The sequence below is a fragment of the Talpa occidentalis genome, unplaced genomic scaffold, assembly GCF_014898055.3.
Source record: "Talpa occidentalis isolate TD23 unplaced genomic scaffold, MPIMG_talOcc4v2.1 talOcc4.4, whole genome shotgun sequence".
NCBI classification, from domain to species: Eukaryota; Metazoa; Chordata; class Mammalia; order Eulipotyphla; family Talpidae; genus Talpa; species Talpa occidentalis.
Window position 1 is genome coordinate 86,583,757 of NW_023604295.1, and position 22,799 is coordinate 86,606,555.

General features: G+C 35.5%; 1 protein-coding gene across 1 annotated transcript in view; it reads right to left on the bottom strand.

The window, feature by feature from the left end:
- Positions 1 to 4,124: 4,124 nt before the first annotated feature.
- EIF2A (eukaryotic translation initiation factor 2A) overlaps positions 4,125 to 22,799 on the bottom strand; it is a 50,387-nt gene continuing 31,712 nt past the window's right edge. Inside the window, exons 10-14 of the mRNA XM_037525806.2 lie at positions 17,499 to 18,070; positions 13,369 to 13,482; positions 6,210 to 6,338; positions 5,079 to 5,144; positions 4,125 to 4,515 (exon numbers count right to left, since the gene is read on the bottom strand). Coding sequence (XP_037381703.1) covers positions 4,450 to 4,515; positions 5,079 to 5,144; positions 6,210 to 6,338; positions 13,369 to 13,482; positions 17,499 to 18,070 — 947 coding nt within the window. The 3' untranslated portion in view covers positions 4,125 to 4,449. The remainder of the gene's footprint in view (positions 4,516 to 5,078; positions 5,145 to 6,209; positions 6,339 to 13,368; positions 13,483 to 17,498; positions 18,071 to 22,799) is intronic.

A 22,799-nucleotide genomic window follows, 5' to 3' on the forward strand; every position in this document is an offset into this window, starting at 1 on the left:
ATTGACCTGATCACATAAGAGGAACCTGGTTTTATCCAGAATAAGTAGCTGCTTCTCATCCTTGTGTCAGTTATCCCTGGGATACTGGTAGTATGTTGCTCTCGATACGTGGGACCTCTTCTACTCTCTATCCAAAGTTGTGGTGCCACTTGAGCAGAGGCAGGTGGAAGGTCTTGCAGCTCCAGACTGCTGTGGCAGAAGCTCTAACTGTGGCAACTGAGACTTTCCTTCTGTGCCCTCAGTGTGTCCTAATTTAATTTCTAAAAACATGCAACTTAATCCCAGAACAGATAAACATCACTTTATTGTTTTTAAACACATACATATGTTTAATCCACATTTTATAATCCCAATATTCTCCAGGATGAGCTGGTTATATCTTACTTCATCACATATGGGTGATCGTAAAGCTTTATATAGAGAGAACTATATATAATATATGGCAATTGAAATCATCTTCAAAATACTAAGGTAAGAAAAAGCACAAAACAGTGTGTATATGCTATTATTTTTTTTAAAGTGTGTGTACATTTACTTGAATATACCTATGCTACGTATCTTTAGAACTATATACAAAATACTGGTAATTATTATCCCTAGGATAGAGGAGGGATTACTCATTTGTAGTACTTTTTGAACTGCTTGAATTTTTCTTAAAAAAAGTTCTGTGCAATGATTACTACTTTGACTTTTTTAAAGAGGATTTTATGCAGCAAATCATAACTCTTAGGATACTCTTACAAATTAATAAGGCAACCAAATAACCAAATAAGAGAAATGGGCAAAGAAAAAGGAAAAGCAACTCACTCAAAAAAAAAAAAAAAAAAAAAAAAAAAGAACCATTGGGCCTCTCTGGTGGCGCAAGCGGTTGAGACACAACCTGTGAAACTACCCACAGCCACTCAGCATGAATTCCATCCCCGGCCAGGGAGGTGACCCACATGGCGCAGCAGACCTCTACTGACTCGCTTGCTGCTCCCCTAAGCAGTGTGTTTCAGTCAATCTGCCTGTTCTGTTCCCCACTGTCTCTGGTGAATCCTCTCACCCCCAGCACCTCTGGCCTGTACCCCAGTTCTTGTATGCATAAAGAAAATCTTAAAAAAAAATTAAATGTAGAAAATGCAGAACCCACCCCAAATAAAAAGTAACAAAAAGTATTTCCCCCCTCATAATTGGGTAAAAATTCAAAAGCCTTGTATCATCTCATAAGACTATAGAAAACTTTGGTGGAAGTATAAACAATTTAGCAGTATCTATGAAAATTTAAGTATATATAATGACCCAGTATCATGCTTAGGGAGAGCTATCTTTTAATTGCACTAATAGCACAGGATGTATTATTTAAGGAAACAAAAGCAATGCATCATAGGGACCTAGAGCCCAGGGCCTAGCATTGGATTGTCTAGATCCAATCCCATATCCTAGCTTTAAGGTATTGACAATTTCCTTCATTATAATGGCCTTAGTTTTCTATATACAGATATACCTATAGCCCTATAGTTCTAAACATATACACATGTATATTTACATATTTTTTTACATATATTTATAGAAAAATCATACAGGTTCCCAATAATCATAAAAATTGTAAGTGAATCAGCATTGTAAAGTTGGAATCAAACTCATTTTGTTCTTCTGTCAGGTAATATGCTAGGATAAAATGTGGAATTGCAACTTACTAGACATTTAGGAGAACACGGATTTTCCAAATCTACTTATTAAAATTCATCAGCAAAAAAGACATTTTTCTAGACATTTACCTCCCTCTCATGTGCCTCAATAATCAGGTCACGTTGTTCAAATAAACAAATTCTACCCAAAATCAGGTGATGCTGTTCAAAGAATAAATCCTACCCAATGATTATAAGCTTGATCCCTTATCTTGAACTAAGAGAATTTTCTATTCTGAAGCATCTTAGTTGATAATTATTATAAAATCATACAAAGCTATATCCTTTTATGTAAAAAAAAATCAAACATTACAAATAGAGCTAACCTTACTGGTCTCCATCCTAGTGGTCATAATCATTAGTTCAGGGTACACCTTTACCAAACTTTGTAAGTTTATATACTTACATGTGTCTATAGAAAAAATTGCACTATTTTGAAAAAAATTTATTTGGCAACATACATAGTAAATTTTGACATAAATTCTATTTCTATTGATTTTCTAATAGAATTCTTTTCCAGGGTAGAGAGTTGGGTTTGCATCTTTTTCTGGGAAATGTGTTTAACTCATAAATGATAAGGACAGTCTTTCTGTCTATGGAACTGCCTCCCCTCAAACTTGTATTATGTTCTTCAGAAATACTTATGATAAATGCCAAATACACTTTTGAGATGTTTATGACATTTTTCTGAGAATCTGCAATTTATAGATTTTCCTTTATAATGAATATAGCAATGTATTGGGTTGCTAGAAAGGTCATGACTTTTTTCCAAAAAAAATATGCCATGACTTTTCTGATAACCCAATATTTTAAATTTGATTTTCAAGCAGACTTTTATCACTTTACATCTTTGTTCTATCACCTTACTCTTTCTCCCCAGAGGATATTTAAAATAAAAAATGAGTCAAAGACTTATGACAGGAACAGCCACTGTAATAATTAAAAAGCACCTGAAGGTCCAGAGATAACACCTCTGTGATAAACATTTTATAGTTGATTAACAGGTTTGCGATAAACTGCACTACAAATGGTAATTAAAAAAAAATTAGGCTACCAGGCCAAAATATATTACACTGTCTCAGGATGCACTGTTGAATGTTTTATTAGAAAAACAATTTTCAAAGTAACATATTTGTAAAAATAATTCATCTGCTTATGTTTCTATTATCAGAAATAAGCTAATATTGAAGCAATTATACACACAAGTAGGCATAAATGCGCACACATACACTCCACATGAAAAACATTTAAAATGTAATTCACTTTTTTTTTTAAAGATTTATTTATTTATTTATACAAGCACTGGGTACAGTCAGAAGCACAGGAGGGTGAGAGAATTCACCAGAGCCAAGCGGGGAACAGAACAGACAGACCGACGAAACACACTGCTGAGGGGAGCAGCGGGCGGCAGGAGAGGTCTGCACGCCACATGGGACCCTCACCGGTGGCCAGGGATCGAACCGGCGCTGCAGAGGCTACGTGCAGCCTCACAGCCCAGCGCTCAACTGCTGCGCCACCAGGGGAGGCCCGTAATTCACTTCTTCATGCATTAGGTCTTTACCAAATCTAATCAGAAGTTTTGGGGCATCAGTAAATTCAGTTATTTGTTTTTGTCTCTCTTAAGGTATTTCTGAATTCTTTTACCTATCAGTTTAAATATTAGCTCTGGAAAATGGAAACCTGTATCAATGCAAATGAAATAAAAATATCAATGTAAACCTGATGAAAAACTAATTGTAATTGACTCTAATACCAAGTATAAATTAGTTTTGATAGCGGAGTGTCTTAGATTATGATTACATTTTTGTCATCATACGAATGGATTATCAAAATAAGATTTGATTAGAGCAAAAGTCATGGTTCATGTTTGGAATATATTTACTTCATTCTTACATCACAGGTTTATTATTTAAAATATCAAAATAAAATGATTTACTGCTTTCTAAAGTCTATACCTGCTTTAAAACTAATCAGAAAAACTATACTTCAAATACTACAAACAATATAAACTTAATATACTAAGTACAACCTGATTTTTAAGGCTTTTGAAGTTTTTTGTTTTTTTTTTAAAGATTATTTATTTTATACAACTGGGGTATAGGCCACATGCGCGGGAGGGTGAGAGGATTTACCAGAGACAGAGTGGGGAACAGAACAGGCAGACTGACGAAATACACTGCTGAGGGGAGCAGCGGGTGAGACAGGAGAGGTCTGCTGTGCCATGTGGGACCCTCGCTGGCTGGCCGGGACCAAACCAGCGCTGCAGAGGCTGCGGACAGCTTCACAGTGTGGCACTCAACTGCCTGCGCCACCAGGGGAGGCCGGCTTTTAAAGTTTTAACAACAATGACTTAGGATCAGGAAACCCATACTACGTATTCAACAGAAAAAAATCCTAACTTGCCTTATAAATTAATATGAGATTTCTCAAATGAGAAACTTAGAGACAAAATGATTAAATTTAAAATGCCTTTATTTATTTATATGGTAAATTCTGTCCCCTACTAAAAACATTTGACTTTTAATATATCAAGTTTAACTAAAAAATCCATGTTTCTTTATTATACCATGTGTAGACATTAATTCAAGATACAGGATGGAAAAAATCAATTTAATAGGCATTATTAAATAATGTCACACTCTGTAGAATCTTGGATAAAGGGTTATAATTACAGATAAACATTAACTGTGGACACATGGATATTCCAGGTACACCCATGGGTTTAACAGAAAATGTGTTTGCACTGATTTCTGGTAACCAACTTGCTGTTTGTGAATCTTTAAATACCCAATTCCAAATCTTCCAGCTCCTGGAGAAGGGCTTTTTCCTTCTGAATTTTCTCCAACTATAAAAGTTTAAAACAATAAAGTTATTAGATAGAAAATGAAATAATTATTGGCTATGTAGCAAAATAGAAAAGGAGAAATAATTTTAAAAAATTTGATACTTTTCAGATCTACTGGTAAATACAGGTTAATAAAGTATAATTAGAAACAAGTTTCAATCTGTTATCTAGATAACAGAATAAAGGGAGCAAAGGGCATCCTTTTTGGTACCCTATAGCATTTTCTATCCTATACTTGATCCTGGAACTGCTGAAGAAAGGAGGAGGTAAACAGGACTGTGCAACATCAGAGAAAGTCTTATATTTGTCTAACATAATAAACTGCCTTTATTTTCAGCAGCAATAACATTAGCACATCTTAAGAAGAGTGACTTTCATTCACCATGATCTATATCATGTCCTCCTCAATATCTGTCTGTGTTAAGAAAACATTAAAAAAATATGGTTTTCAAAAGAAGGGAATTTAAATCTACATGTTCTTTTACCTGATTAAAAAATTCCTTTAAGTAAAAAGGGGGAAGGGTGGTTGTAACTATGAACTCAAATGAAAATGAAAAAGAGACCTGATTTTTTTCTAGCTGTTTTCCTGTTGCTGCTTGTTCTTTCAGTTGCTCAATTGCTTTCAGTTTCTGCAAAAATGAAATACATTATGAGTCGAAAAGAAAAAATAAGTCATTTTAAAATGCAGATGTTCTTTTAACAACTCAATTATATGAATGTGAAATATGAATAAGGAGAAATCAATTATCCTACATTTGTATCCAGAATAGTCTGTTAAAATTACAAAAGTAAACCACTTTTTAAAGTTCAATGTAAAAGTGGTTATGTTAAAAATATGAGACTTAGCAAAGTATTTTTTGAGCTTTTAATTGTTATATATGTACATAAATATATATGTGCATGTAAGTGTAGGTAAATATATCACCAATTTTATCATTTACTCAGCACCTTGTTACACCTGGAAGATATCTTTGTTTTAAGAAAAGCTTCATACAGCCTGGGAGAGCTCTAGAGACCTGTTTTTATTTCCAGGGCCACTACTACAAAGTGGTTACAATTTGACAAGTGAATGAACTTTCTGTCTCTGCTTCTTCATCTTTTTTTTTTTTTTTTTAAAGATTTATTTATTTATGCATACAAGAGCTGGGTACAGGCCAGAGGTGTGGGTGTGTGTGTGTGAGAGGATTCACCAGAGACAGAGTGGGGAACAGAACAGGCGGATTGACTGAAGTACACTGCTGAGGGGAGCAGCAGGTGAGACAGGAAAGGTCGGCTGTGCCAGGTGGGTTGCTCCCTGGCTGGCTGGGAATCGAACTTGTGCTGCAGTGGCTGTGGATAGCTTTATAGGTTACGTCTTAACCCTTGCGCCACCAGGGAGGCCCTGCTTCTTCATCTTTAAAACTGGTGTAATTATCTGTTTCTATTTATCTTACAAGTATCTACTGAAATTATAGTAGTGTTCAACCCATTTCTGTAGAAATGTTCATTACTTATTATTCCAAAAATCAATAATAAATACTAATAAATATTTGTCAACAGAACTAAAATCTGTGCCCTGTTATAGTATTTCATAATGAGAAAGTGGCAATGAGAACTGCTATAAATTTCTTAGACACCTAAATATTACTGTCTTTATATAATGCCCATGTATTCCTTTCAATAAACATATTACTTTTGCAATTTAAGTTTCTCACCTTCTTTAGATTTTTTATTTTTTTGTCTATATCAGGATCTCCAGAAGTTGACTGAGAGACAGTATTTCGTGCTGTGTTCTGTGGGATAGGAGTATGTGCCAAATCTGGACTCTTGTCACTTCTTGCTTCCTGCAGGAAATATTTTCAAAATTTCAATTTTCTAAAATGAAAACATTAAAGTATTTTAAAAAGCATAGCAGTGGTATCTGAAATGCAAAAATTAAATTTGATTTTGTTTTATACTATATTTTATATAAAAAGTAAAGTCTCATGAAATATGCTACATTGCACATAATAGAAACAAAGCAGCTTTAAAGGATCACAGTATGAGACACACAAATGGTTTTAACCATGTATTATCATAGGGTACACTTTGCTAGACCTAGAATTTAAAGTTAAAATAGCTTAAAAAAAAAAAAAACATATAACATAATAAAATACCAAGGAAATGACCCTAGCAGAGTAGCTAACTAATTAACTTTCTGCATTAGCCAACAGGCATTTCAAACTTTTGGATATTTTGAGATGTACCACTATATATGAATGGTTTGGATTGACAAAGTTTTTCTGATTAAGACGTTTGAAGTTTTACTCTTGTGATATCCTCCAAAAATACAATAAGTATATATGATCAAGTACATGAAATGGATGATGCTATAGGATAAAAGTCCTATAGAAATTCATTTATAATCTGGTCAATTCATATCTGTAATACAGTGCCATGAAAATGCTGGTTTCCTAACTCAAAATGGATTAAAGAACTAGACATAAGACCTGAAACCATAAAATACACAGAAGGAAAAATAGGCGAAACACTATATGACATGCACCTCAAAGACATCTTTACAGACACATCACCCAAAGCAGTGATAGTGAAGGCAAAGATAAACAGCTGGGACTACATCAAATTAAAGAGCTTCTGCACAGCAAAAGAGACAATAACCAAAACAAAGAGAAACCCCACCGACTGGGAGAACATTTTTGCACACAACACTAATGATAAAGGACTGATCACAAAAATCTACAGAGCTGATGAGACTCAACAAAAACAAAGAAAATAACCCAGTCCAAAAATGGGCAGAAGAGCTAAAAGGAAACATCACCGAAGAGGAAATACAAATGGCCAACAGGCATATGAAAAAATGTTCAACATCACTTGTAATCAGGGAAATGCAAATCAAAACTACAATGAGATACCATCTTACACCAGTGAGAATGGCACATATTAAAAAAACTAGCAACAGCACATGTTGGCGAGGGTGTGGAGAAAAAGGAACTCTCCTGCACTGCTGGTGGGAGTGCAAACTGGTCCAACCACTATGGAGAGCTGTGTGGAGATTTCTTGACCTACTAAACAGAGCTTCCATATGATCCAGCAATTCCACTCCTAGGTATTTACCCAGAGGACACAGAAACAGTAATTCCAAAGGGCACCTGCACCCCTATGTTTATAGCAGCACTGTTTACAATAGCTAAGCTATGGAAACAACCCAAATGCTTAAAAATAGATGACTGGATCAAGAAGATGTGGTCCATATACACCATGGAATATTACTCAGCAATCAAAAAAGATAAACACATGCAGTTTGCAGCAACATGGATGGAGCTAGAAAGGAAGCTCAGTGAAGTAAGAAAGAAAAGAAAAATACCGGATGGTCTCACTCATAGCAGGAATTTAGAAAATTTAAATAAGAGACCAGGAAAAAGACTAATCAATATAAAGTAAAAATTAAAATCAACAAGCAACTATAAACCAGAGACACACTGGGGGGAGTGGGAGAGGGAAGGGCGGGGAAAGGAAGGACTTGAGTCAAAATAAGGGGGACCCCCTCCTTATTTTGTATGGGGAATATAACCAAAACGAAAATGCATACATTGTGCAAAGATGAAAAATGATGTAAGAATTATATAAAATAAAATATTAAAAAAAGAAGAGAAAATGCTGGTTTCCTTAATGAGATACTATATTGCTTCCCATATGATCAGATCACTATAGAACTGTAGAAACAACATGAAGCTTCCTTAAGAAATTTAAAAATAGAACTACCATATGATTATGATATCCGTTTGCATTTTATGATGACCTCTGTAGTCTCATCCCACCTCACTGAGGAACCACCGACTAAACCACTTTTATTTCCTTTATTGTGCCAAACACTTTTATCCTATCCTTTGTGTGTTCTGTTCTTCCTAGAATACCTCAGATCATTTGGATCGCCCCTATTTATCCTTTATGCCTCCTGGAAAATTCCCCCAACCCCTGGAGATTGGACTAGTTGTATAGCATGTAGTATGCATCCCTACTGCTAACACTGTATTTTACTATTCCCCATTAGACTACACCTTAAGTTTCCTTGTTCACTGTTCTGGTTATGCCCCCAGCATATTAATTCTTTATTGTACATTATGAATAAATGAAAAATCAAAAGAGTGACTTGCCCTTTGTAATTATAACAAGATGTACTATATGACAAGAGGGGAAAAAAATTTTTTATTTATTGACACTAAGATATGGTTTCTATTTCTCCCTTACAGAGTTCCCAGTGAAATAGAGTCCCAAGATTTCAAAATTTCTTATGAGTTTCAGAGTTTCAGGTGGAAAACTTTGAACTTCCAAAGCACCCAGGGGACATGAAACATATCTGCCTGAGAGCTTTTATTTATTTATTTCCCCCCCCAAAGATTTATTTATTTATACAAGCACTGGGTACAGTCAGAAGCGTGGGAGGGTGAGAGAATTAGCCAGAGCAGGGAACAGAACAGGCAGACTAATGAAACACACTGCTGAGGGGAGCAGTGGGCACTGCAGGAGAGGTCTGCGCACCATGTGGGACCCTCGCGGGTGGCCGGGAATCAAACCGGCGCTGCAGAGGCTGCGGGCAGCTTCGCAGCCCTGCGCTCAACCGCTGCACCACCAGGGAAGGCCCTGCCTGAGAGCTTTTAGAGGATACAAAATTGGGGTTACTTTTTCTGTTTAATACTTTTTTATGCATTCCAATGCAACAAACATTTGATCCCTGCTCTCCATGTGAAAACTCACTGCTAAAGCACCTTAATAGATTTAGAAAAGAGTATTTAGGTTCTACTCTTTTTTTTTTTTTTTAAGACCTAAAAACAAGTTTATTGTCAGATAACAACAGGACAGTTCTCTAGGCAGAGAGGGGTCCCAAGTCTATGTCTTTTTTAGGTTCTACTCTTAAGGAGCCTGTAAGTTCTGATAATACTTTGGTATTTTTCATAATATAAAATTAAAGGAGGAAGGGCCTCCCTGGTGGTGCAAGGGGTTAAGCACAGCGCTATGACACTATCTGCAGCCTCTGCAGCACAAATTCCACCCCTTGCGGACGGGCGAGGGAGCTACCCACATGGCGCAGCAGACCTCTCCAGACTCTCCCACTGCTCCCCTCAGCAGTGTTTTCAGTCAATCTGCCTGTTCTGCTCCCCACTGTCTTCGGTGAATCTTCTCTCTCCCCATACCTCTGGCCTGTGCCCCAGTTCTTGTATGCATAAATAAATAAATCTTTAAAAATTTAAAAAAAAAAAATTTAGTTGTTTATAATGAGCTGAGAATATTTTTTCTTCTAGGGAAGAAGGTTAATGTTATAATTATGAAAATTATAATGAAATATGAAATTTAATTTTTTTATAAAGATTTATTTTTATTTATTTATACATTACTGGGTACAGTCAGAAGCGCGGGAGGGTGAGAGAATTCACCAGAGCCAGAGAGGGGAGCAGAGCAGGCAGAAGGACCGAAGTACACTGCTGAGGGGAGCAGCGGGTGGCAGGAGAGGTCTGTGCGCCATGTGGGACCCTCCTTCGGTGGCCGGGGAGCAGCCGGGGAACGAACTGGCGCTACAGAGGCTGCGGGCAGCTTTGCAACCCAGCGCTCAACTGTTGCGCCACCGGGGAGGCCCTGAAATTTAATTATCTACCATATTAAGTTAAATGGTGGAGAGTAAGTTAAAATGTTCACAATTATATGTTTAAATTCTGGTCATTCTCTGGAAAAAGGTGTGTATGGTAAGATTAAATTCTTAGTGTTAACTCTCTGATAAAGTGGATAAGTAGTTGGGTAGAAGATACACATCTAACTCCTTTTTCTTTGGTTACTTAGTTTGGAGTCGGGTCTGAGAATATTAACTTTCTGGTCTGGTCAAGGTAAGATCCTGTCATGGGCCTTCTATCTTTGTTCTATCACATAGTCATAACTTTTACTAAAGACAGCCATCACTCTAAAAAATGGATATTGATAGGATTATCTTACAGGTAGAAAAGTCCTTTTAGAACACTGAGAAAACAAGCAAGTACAACTTCAAAATGATGAATTAGTAGTATCTTTTATAATTAACATGCATGGATAACTGTATGGTAATATAGGGTGGGTTAAGAGTTTTAACAAATAATGTTTTACATTAATGAAATTTACTTTTTTTCCGAAAAGAGCCAAAAGTTATCTCCATAAAGTTAAAAAAAAAAAAAAATATCGATTTTAAAATTGATTTTTCTAGGGGCCTCCCTGGTGGCGCAAGGGGTTAAGACTCAACCTATGAAGCTATCCATAACCACTGCAGCACAAGTTCGATCCCTGGCCAGGGAGCTACCCACATGGTGCAACAGACTTCTCCTGACTTGCCCGCTGCTCCCCTCAGCAGTGTATTTCAGTCAGTCTGCCTGTTCTGTTCCCTACTCTGTCTCTGGTGAATCCTCTCACTCCCCACACCTCCGATCTATACCCAGTTCTTGTATGCATAAATAAATAAATCTTTTAAAAAAAAATTGATTTTTCTAAATAAAACATTGATTTCATAATCCTTCCTAAATTTATGTGCTTAAATGTCAGAAAAACACAAAAAAAAACAACTATTACATTTTATTAAACAGATCTTTGTTCAGTACCAGGGATGATCATACTAAAAATATCTTCTGATAAAGAGGAAAAAAACATCACTAATGAAAACAGGATTCTAAATAGAGTGGGTTTCAAAAGACCCTTTAATCTCAATTAGAAGGAATCTTGTATAGCCACTATTGGACTATAGAAACAATATGAAGGTTCCTCAAGAAATTAAAAAATAGAACTACCATATGATCATGATATTCCACTTCTGTGTGTGCATGTGTATTTATATCTCTCTCTATATATCATTTCATATATATATATGAAATCATTATTGCAGAGATAACTATACTCCCATATTCACTGCAGCATCATTTATAATAGGCTAGGTACAGAAACAACCTAAGTATCCATCAATGGAGGAAAGGATTTAAAAAAATGTGAGGTATGAGCTAAAGCATGCAAACATGTACGGGCACACACACACACAGGGATATTATTGAGTCACAAAAAGGGAACTCCTGCCATTTGCAACCAGGACGAACTTGGGGGTCATAATGCTAAGAGAAACAAGTCAGACAGGGAAGATAAATATTGTATCTTATATGTGGAATCTGAAAAAAGCTCTTTTGCCATCTTTCTTTGCTGCCACAATGGTGCACATAAATGTCTTGGCTGATGCTTTTAGGAGCATCAACAATGCCAAAAAGAGAAGCAAGAGCCAGGTTCTTATTAGGCTGTGCTCCAAGTCATAATCCAGTTTCTAACCATGATGCATAGTTACACTGGCAACTTTGAAATCATTGATTATAGAGGAGGAAAAATTATTGTGAACCTCACAACAGGTTAAAAAAGTATGTAGTTTTCAGTACCAAATTAGATGTGTAACTCAAAGATCTAGAATAATCTGCTCCCAGACCATCACTTTGGCTTCATTGCACTGAGAACCAAGTTGGCATCACTGACAAAGAAGCAGTAATATGAAAACACACAGGTGAGAAAATCCTAGGATTCTTTTTCTAGGGATATAATACATACATGCAAATAGCCTCAATGTATTTTGGTGCTTCAAAAAAAGGATTCAAATTCACAGAAACAAGGAGTAAAATGGTGATTGCTGGGGTGTGGAGGAAATAAGGAGAGGTTGGTAAAGGGTTCAAACTTTCAGTTATAAAGCAGCATAAGATCTGAGGAACTAATGTCTAACATGGTGACTATAGTTGACAATATTGTATTGTATAATTTGAAATTTGCTAAGAGTAGAACTTAAGTGTTCTTAACAATCAAAAAAAGTACATATGTAAGGATATGCTAATTAACTCTTTAGTGAAATTACTTTCATGATATATATCAAATAATCATGTTGTATATTTAGACTTGATCTTTTAGCCAAAAGGCCGAGAGGCTATGTATGTATATTTTAAATAATTACAATTTTGTCAATTATACCTGAAAATATTAACTCTTCCCCCCAGCAAAAAAAAAGGGGGGGAATCTTCTAAAAATACTACTAACTTATAATATTTAGGGCTAGCAGAGGTCTCTACACACACTGATGAAAGAACAAGTCCTATTTTTATACAAATCTAATAGATGGAATAGATCATTATATTTGGAATGACATAAACCTGAATTATTTAAGGATATTTCTAGAGATAAAATATAAAAGAAGACAATGATTTCCTTTAAAGTCCAGATTTCAGCAGAATATGGTTGTATAATGTAATTCTAAACCTTAAAATAGGAACTGCCTACTAAAACACAGAAACAATCCAGAAATGTCAAAATTCAAGCATTACCAATAAGAAAAACTCCCTGAATCTCAGAAATGTGGTCACCATGAATTCTAACCAGGCATTTTCAGTCCCACTCATCTCACTATCACCATACACAATCACAATTTATTTGTCAGTAATTACACTGGTGTGTTTTTTCAACTAGAAAATAATTTAAAAGATTATTTTAGAATAATTCCATTGTTTGAGTATTACTGGATTTAGAGTCTCAGTTGAATAATCCTGTAGTAATAAGATACCATCATGAAATTTCCAGTCTTTTAAAAATCATGTTTCCAAGAAAGCAAATTATACCACTTCACACAGGTTCCACCAAAATAACATACTACATAATCCCATTAAAGTTTCAGGTTTTAAATTCAGATCGTTTCCTCAGTTCCCAGTCCCCCACTTCCCCCAAGACACACACATATTGTCCAGTATGTATACAGGATTATTTAGTAACTCATAGGCAAAAACAAAAAAAAAAGACATTCTAGGTATTTAACTTTAATTCCCTAATAGCAATTAGTTCTCCAAATACCTGCTTTGCAGCTTTCTTTGCCTCATGCTTCCTTTGATTTTTAAGGGCTGTTTTTGATAACGGCTTATCTTTCCCTGGTTGCGGTTTCATGTTTTGAGGTGGTTCCTCCTCGTGCTATGAAAACATAAAATAAATGATTCTGAAATGAAATTCGTTTTTAAAAACATACACACCAAATTGTATATTTTTGCTAGTATGGAATAAACTTATTAAATTTATTTTAAAATCACTGCCAAAGAAAATTGCGAACTCTTAGTAGTAGGCACACTCTAAAGTAGATTTAATGAGGATATGACATATATGTACTACATATATATGTAATGTATATTATACCTTTCAATTATATCAGTGCTGGTGAAATTCACTTCACTTTTGTTTAAACAATAGAATTTTTCTTATTACTTACTATTGACACATGATTCTTATGAAATTAGATACCAACAATAGCTTCTTCTGATTTCCTTTGGATCTGACTACTGCGAGTCATTTGTTTTTGTTATAAAAAGAATTACTTGTTAGATCTTTATTTGCAAAATAACAGATCAGAAAATTTTAGAATCAAAGCAAGTGAAGAAAACTAAAATAGACTATCAGAAATAAATCAATCTGGAAGGGATAAATAACTGTGCAACTAAGAAATCATGATTAAAATAATGAAGAGTCAGATATAATCATACAATGAAAACAATCATTTCCATCATCAGTTATTGATATAGTCACTCCCAACAGAAAGCGAGTGAATTAAGTACAGGGTCACACACACAAAATAAAATATATTCGGTGATGTATGTCTTGATTAACTATCTGGGGGGAATCTTTTCACAATGTATATGTGTATCAAATCATGGTGATATACAATTTCAATATCTTACAATTTTATATGACAATTATACTTTAATAAACCTGAAAAAACTAAATCGTTAGTCTAAATTATCTCCAGAGTGGCTTTTAGGAAACATATAACTCATACAACTTATCAGATTCATCTCCTTATTAATTTTTCTCTACATTGCTATTACCTTAGTGTTAACTATCTCTAAGACTTTCTCATACTCAGTACATCAAAAGAACCCAATATTCATGAACTTTCTTGAGTACTAAACCTTATATATGTACTGTATTTATAAGTACCATAAAGGAATTAACAAAGTTCAAACAAGAGGAGTAAATAATAGTAATTAAGAAACTATTATTATGAAGTTACTTTATAATAGTAGGTGCATTAAATGTTTCAAAAGTCATTAGAGGTCTGTGTGTATACACACTACTTGAATCAATGGAATATATGACAACCCACAACTATAGAATAAATATGGAGGGCAAGCCTCTTTTTTAATTGCATGCAATATTAGCTAAGATATACTAATTGCTGAATATTTGTTCTATACATGAAAATTTCAATAGCAGCTCTTGCTTTGACTGTAAAAGTTTCTATTGATGAGAACTTCAAAATAAAACAAAGCAACTACAAATAACGCAATGAAAGGATGAGTCACAAGTTTCTTCTATACTTACAAGCATCATGTGTTCACTGGCAGACTTTTAGACCAAAAAAAGAAAACAAATGACATAGCTGCTATGGATTATGAATACATTTCTGACTTTAGTATTATGTGCCCATTACACACAATTTCATCTTTATTAATGAAATCTGTATCTTCAGTTATAGTAAGTATTTTGGGACTGCTCTGATGAACACATTATAAAAGTAAAGGTTTTTGGAAAGGCAAGGAATACTTCTTAAGTATAATTTATATATAAATTTTTACTTATAAAATAACACCTTTTTTTCCCATTCCCACTATTTAACCCTCCTACTTTATGAAGTTATAGACCAGACTGCTTTTGTTTCTAGTAGTTTGACAGCATTTTCTTTGCTATTTGGCTTATTTCTGGAATTAGATAAAAAAAAAAAAAAATTCTCATTTGTTGACATATGGTTTCTCCAATTAAAATGATAGGATCTATTTGGATCACAGTCATCAAATCACATACAGAAGCAAAAATTTAGCTAAAATCATAAATGTTAAAAAATACAGTTTTAAGAAGTTCCTAGATTTGTATGACCATTGTCACAGTATTATCCTTCTATATTAATTCTCTCCCCTCCATCAAAACAAACTAGTTTTATGGTTTAGTGAAAAAAATGTAATTCAGAATTTCTTCCTTTTGTGTTACATTACTCAGTTACAAAGTAGGATGAAAGAGGCTGCTTCTGCTTCTACTTAGGTAAAGAAATTTTCAACACTGGATAAAACCAAAGACTACTATGTCCTTTTTTGATCTAAATATAAATGTCATAAACAGAGTTCAATTTCTTATATTAGTTTCATATATTTTACTAAATAACAATGCAACAAAAAATGTTTAAACAAGATTTCAATGAGGTCAGGAAGTTACAGACCAATGCTACATCTTGTTTTTGCTTTTGTGGGGGTGAGATGTGGCACACGGGAGGTATAGAATTTTATCCTTTGAAAAAGTATTAATTTTACTTGAAATAGTCCCAGTATATGCCTATTATATAATCATCTTTCTAACAATACCAAAATATTGTTCTTCATTCTTACAAAGAAACTTTACTTCTTAAAACATCATTACAGAAACCCAGGTTATTAATAAATGATTTCCCCTGAGCTCTGAAAGACAACTGTTTAATGCAGGTCAAAATTTGGTAGTCAGAACTTTATAACAGAGGTGGGGAAACCATGGTCCAAGGACAAATGCATTTTGCTTGACCAACAGTGTTTCGAAAATTGAAAAACTTTACATAAACATCCACACTTGTGTTATATTGAATAACCAAATATTTCAGCTAACTGGGCCTAAAATCTCCCACTAACAATCAGTAACTGCTTTGTAACTGTCATTATCTTTAAAGATGGCATGATTTTTCCCTTTTGTATTCTCTCTAGACTCCATTGCTAACATTACCAGCCTAGCCTGACAGGCATTTGAATTTGAACCATCTACAAAGCCAATATAGCAATTCCATTATCTTTCTCAAAGACTTAAGATGTGAACTGTTTCAAATTAACTATTTTGGCAACTTAGTATTAGCTGCTGCCATTTTCAGCAGTAGATTCTCCATGACTTCTAGCCTAGTGTTTATATCTTACTGTTGTTATACAGGGTGGTCCCCAAGAAAGCAGGGAGGTTCCAGGTTCCCTGCCCCACACAAGGAAGGATGGAACCAAGCAGGGAAAGGAGAAGAAGCTGGAAAGGAGACTGGAGAAGGAAGGAAAAAGGATAGAGAGCAAGAAGGAGACCTGGAGGAGGCACATGGAGCAGAGAGAGATGTGAAGAAGTTAGGCTTGTTTCTTGGTCTTGGACTGGTCGAAACAGATGTGTGTGAGAGAGACCTGTGGGGAGGTTAACAATGGCAGCTTTTATCTTGGTTTTTTTTTTTTTTAAAGATTTATTTATTTTTATACAAGAATTGGGGTACAGGCCAGAGATGCAGGGGTGAGAGGATTCACCAGAGACAGAGTGGGAAACAGAACAAGCAGATGGACTGAAATACACTGCTGAGGGGAGCAGTGGGGAGACAGGAGAGGTCTGTCCCGCCATGTGGGTTTCTCCCTGGCCGGCCAGGAATCGAACTCATGCTGCAGTGGCTGCGGATTGCTTCATAGGTTGCGTCTTAACCCCTGCGCCACCAGGGAGGCCCTTTTATCTTGGTTTTGATTTTGCTCTTTTCCTTCCAGACTTGTCTGGCCCCTTCTATCCCTTTCCTATGGGGCCCCACCAGGAGGTGGCTTAGGCTGTGGCAGGCTATCAGGCCTCAGTCCTCTTTTGGGCCAACCCTTGTTTGGCTGGGCTTTACTCATGAGGTGATGGGTAACTTTGGGTGCTTGATTTGGAAACTATATTCTCTCCCTTCTCTTTGGTGCAAAGTAATTATATCAAAGTTCCTTTCCATTAAAGGTCTTATGCACCAGACTAGGTTTTGTCTTGATGCAACGAATGGCAGAACATATTTAGAGCAAGCAGGTTTGGGGTCTTGGGGTGCCCCTCTCTCTGCCCTGTAACACTGTTACTAAGTAACACAAGAATATGTATAAGAAAAGTCTATAGAACCCCATACACTGAAAAATCATTTCCTACCAAAGTGATAAAACTTTACATACCAGTTTAGAATTGGTGATTGGTTTATTCCTTAAAGCTGGGGGTCTATATGCTGTTGCAACTTTAGGTTCTTCACTAGTTACATCACTTGGAACTGGTTGGTAGGTTATTGTTTTTGCTGGAAATATTCCATCTAAAAATGGCTGCCAAGAAACCTGCCATAATTCTGCATTTGAAGGCACATCATACTTGTGTAAGACAGAGCCAGTATAATGCCAAATCTTGTACCCATTATTAACACGTAATCTGGGAGCACATGTGGCTGTCAAAATATGCTCGCCATCTGGGCACCAAGCAAAATATGTAGAATCAGAGGCCACTGGTTTAGAAATAAGTTTGTAGTTTTTAACATCCCATACTTCCATTTGTCCCCTCAGATTCCCAAATCCAGCTAGTACTAATATGTGTCCATGAGGGCTATAGTAGGCTGCATTACGAGGACCAGTTCCAAAGTCAAACACAGGATCACATTTCAAGTTGAAAATTGTTGCTTTGGCAGGCATGAAACCATAAACAGCACAAAACTCAGTAGAAGTAGAATTCCAAACTACATCATAAATGGGGCCATTTTTTGCTAAAAAACAGAAACAAAAACACATAAAACCCAAATTAGCAACAAAGAACTATTTATCAGTAGATCAGTAGGTTATAATCACATAAAACTCATAAACACATGATACAGCAAAAAAAAAAATCCAAAATTTTCAAAGCATGTTCATAGTAAAATATTTTTACATAAAATACCATGGACATTCATATATAAACATAAATTTAAGACTCATTAATGAATCTTAATTTTTTATGAACATTTTGGCAATACAGGTTCATAGTAGGTTATTAACAGACAAAACTAGTTTTTATGGGAAGAGATAACGACTATATGTACATTATAGTAAAAATAAAAATACAATTTTAATTATATTTATATTATAATTATAATAAAAATAAAAGCTATGCAAAAAAGACAAACACAAAGGTAACCTCCAGTTATGTCTTGCATAGCCTTTAAGATTATTTCTGTTGAAATTAAGCATCCTTTTCTTAAACACACACAAATATACAAAACAAAGTTCTAGATCTCTGTTGTTTCATGTAATAGTCTAGTTTTGAGATTTTCCCATATAAGCACGAAATCTTTCTCCTTTTTCAGCTGTGCTTCATTCCACTACTAACCATGCTGTATAGGTATCCCCTTCCACTGCTGAGTGTACACAAATAAAACTGTAGGAGTGAAATTGCCAGGTCAAAGCACACATACATTTACTTCATGATGTACCACCAAAATGCCATTCAGAGAAATTGTACCCTTTTACACTAGCAATATTTTCTTTTGAACTATTTTTTTAAATTAATATATTATTTTACATAATTCATACATCATTTTTCATTTTTGCACAATGTATGCATTTTCATTTTGGTTATATGCCCCATACAATTGCACTGCCCCTTATTTTGACCCTATGTCTTCCTCTCCCCTTCCCTTCGCTCCCCTCCCCTCCCCCAGTAGTGTCTCTGGTTTATAGTTGCTTGTTGATTTTTTTACTTTGTATTAATTAGTCTTTTTCCTGGTTCCTTATTTAGGTTTTCTAAATTCCTGCTATGAGTGAGACCATCCGGTATTTTTGTTTTTTTTTCTTTCTGACTTATTTCGCTGAGCATGATCCCTTCTAGCTCCATCCATGTTGCTGCAAACTGCATGTGGTTATCTTTTTTGATTGCTGAGTAATATTCTATTGTGTATATATACCACATCTTCTTGATCCAGTCATCTATTTTTGGGCATTTGGGTTGTTTCCATAGCTTAGCTTACTATATATATATATATTTTTTAAAGATTTATTTATTTTTTTATATAAGCAGTAGGTACAGTCAGAGGCACGGGAGGGTGAGAGAATTCACAAGAGCCAGAGCGGAGAGTAGAACAGGCAGAGTGACAAAGTACACTGCTGAGGGGAGCAGCGGGTGGCAGGAGAGGTCTGCGCGCCATGTGGGAGCCTCTCCTGGTGGCCGGGGATCGAACCCGCGTTGCAGAGACTGCGGGCAGCTTCGCAACCCAGGGCTCAACCGCTGCGCCACTGGGGAGGCCCACAATAGCAATATATATATATATATTTTTAAAGATTTATTTATTTATTTATTCATTCATTCATTTATTTATTTATGCCATGTGGGACCCTCGCCCTGTGGCCGGGGATCGAACCGGCACTGCATAGGCTGCAGGCAGCTTTGCAACCCAGCGCTCAACCGCTGCGCCACCGGGGAGGCCCAATAGCAATATTTTTGATAGAACAGATTTCTCCTTATGTTTACTCATACTGTAGTTCCATGTTTTCATATTTGCCAATCTTGTTTTCCTATTTCTTTTATTCTAATTTAAGAACCATTTAATATATTTATACATAATCTCATTTCCTTTTGTGTGGACTAATTTTTATATCCCAAGCAAAAATTCTCCTCTCCAGTTACTGGTTTTCTATTGAAATTTACTTGATATAGGCATTCACTGTCTGTCTAAACAATATCCCCCACTTTTGTTTATTTTGCTTGATTTATGGAATCTTTCTTCTCCCAATGCATAAATTGTAATTCTTATATATTCAATTTCAATCTTTGTAGTTGGGACACAAATGACTCATGTCCCAACATAAGATCCAGTCTTGAAAATGTTCATGTGTATTTGAAAATAAATGTATATGCAACAGTTTTGGGGTGGAGTGGTCTGTAGATGTTAGTTAAACCCATTTGGTCCAGCTCATTTAAGAGTACTGTTTCCTTATTTATTCTCTGTCTTACTGATCTGTCGATAGCTGTAAATGGAATATTTAAATCCCCTACTATTACTGCTGTCAATATCTATTTTTCGTTCCATTAGTATCTTGGTGCTACATCATTTGGTCCATACATACGTTGTCTTTAATCATAATACTTACTACCCTTTTTAATTTTTTAACATATAATATTTATTTGTATATATATCATTGTTCATTTTTGTACAATGTTTGCTTTCTCCTCTCAGGTTTAGTCCCCACAGAATTCCTACCACCAATTCACCCATGGACCCTCGTCATAGTGCCTTGTGTTCTGCCCTCCCGTTTTGATCCTTCTGCCTCCTCATGCCCTGCAGAATGTCTCTGATTTATAGTGCTTGTTACTACAGTTTTTTATTTTTTTAATTTATTTTTTACTTTGTAAAGACTCTTATTTATGTATACAAGAACTGGGGTACAGGCCAGAGGTATGGGGAGCAGGGAAGGCAAGAGGATTCACCAGAGACAGAATGGGGAGCAGAACAAGCAGATCTACTGAAATACACTGCTGAGGGAAGCAGCAGGCGAGACAGGAGAGGTGTGCTGCACCATGTGGGTTAGCTCCCTGGCTGGGGAACGAACTCATGCTGCAGTGGCTGACAATAGCTTGACAGCGCTGTGACTAACCCCTACGCCACCAGGGAGGCCCTACTACCATTTTTTAATAGAAGGTTTATTATCTACATTGTAAGTATAGCTGTTTCTGACTTTTTTTGATTGCCATTGCTTAGGATTGTCTTCTAGTCTTTAAGTCTGCTTGTCTTTTTTGGTAAGATAGGTTTCTTATAAAAGAAGATTGAAAATTTTTTTGAAATCCAGTTACTTTACACCTTTTGACTAATGAATTCAGGCCATTTACATTTAAAGTGATTACTGAAAAATAACTGTTCATTGTCATTTTGTTATTTTTTTTTTTAAATGAAGCTCCTTATCCTTCCTTTTGTCTTGAATGTTAATCTTACAGGTAAATAATTCTAGGCGAGGAATCTTTCTCTTTAAGTATTTTAAATATCCTCTGAAATTCTCTTTGGGCTTGTAGTCTTTCTACTGAAAAGTTTGCTGATAGTCAGAATGCTATTCCCTTATAGGTTACCCTTTATACTCTTGATGTTTTCTAGTATTTCATCCTCGTCATTGACTATCAAGATTTATTATAATGTGTCTTCGTGTGTGTTTGGTATTATTTTGTTTGGAACTCTCTGGGCTTCTTGGATCACAATGTATGGTTCATTTCCTAGATTGAGATGGCTTTCAGAAATTCTTTAAATATATTTTCTATACTTTTTTCTGTCTCTTATTCTTTTTTTTTTTTTTTTTTGCTGATTTTGATATTTACTTTATTATAATTACTTTTTTTCTGATCCCTTATTTGAATGGTACACAGGTGAATTGGTGATGGGAATTTTTTTTTTTTTTTTTAAATATTAAATTTTATTTTTATATTCCCCCATACAATTGCAAACGCCCCATTCTGACCCCAATCCTTCCCCTCCCGCCCCCCACCCCCCAAAAACTGTCTCTGGTTCATAGTTTTTTGTTGATTTTGATTTTCACTTTCTTATATTCATTTTCCTGGTCCCTTATTTAAGTTTTCTAGATTCCTGCTATGAGTGAGACCATCCGGTATTTTTCTTTTTCTTTTTGGCTTATTTCGCTGAGCATGATCCCTTCCAGTGCCATCCATGTTGCTGCAAATTGCATGTGTTTATCTTTTTTGAATGCTGAGTAATATTCCATGGTATATATGTACCACATCTTCTTGATCCAGTCATCTACTTTTGGGCATTTGGGTTGTTTCCAAAGCTTAGCTATTGTAAACAGTGCTGCTATAAACATAGGAGTGCAGGTGCTCTTTGGAATTGATGTTTCTGTGTCCTTTGGATAAATACCTAGGAGTGGAATTGCTGGATAATATGGAAGCTCTATGTTTAGTAGGTCCAGAAATCTCCACACAGCTCTCCATAGTGGTTGGACCAGTTTGCACTCCCACCAACAGTGCACAAGAGTTCCTTTTTCTCCACATCCTCGCCAACATTTGTTGTTGCTAGTTTTTTTAATATGTGCCATTCTCACTGGTGTGAGATGGTATCTCATGGTAGTTTTGATTTGCATTTCCCTGATTACAAGTGATGTTGAACATTTTTTCATATGTCTGTTGGCCATTTGCATTTCCTCTTCAGAGAAGTTTCTTTTTAGCTCTTCTGCCCATTTTTTGACTGGATTATTTTCTTTGTTGTTGCTGAGTCTCATCAGCTCTTTGCAGATTTTTGTGATCAGTCCTTTATCATTAGTGTTGGGTGCAAAAATGTTCTCCCAGTTGGTGGGGTTTCTCTTTGTTTTTGTTATTGTCTCTTTTGCTGTGCAGAAGCTCTTTAATTTGATGTAGTCCCAGCTGTTTATCTTTCTCTTCACTATCACTGCTTTGGGTGATGTGTCTGTAAAGATGTCTTTGATGTGCAAATCCCGTAGTGTTTCGCCTATATTTCCTTCTATGTA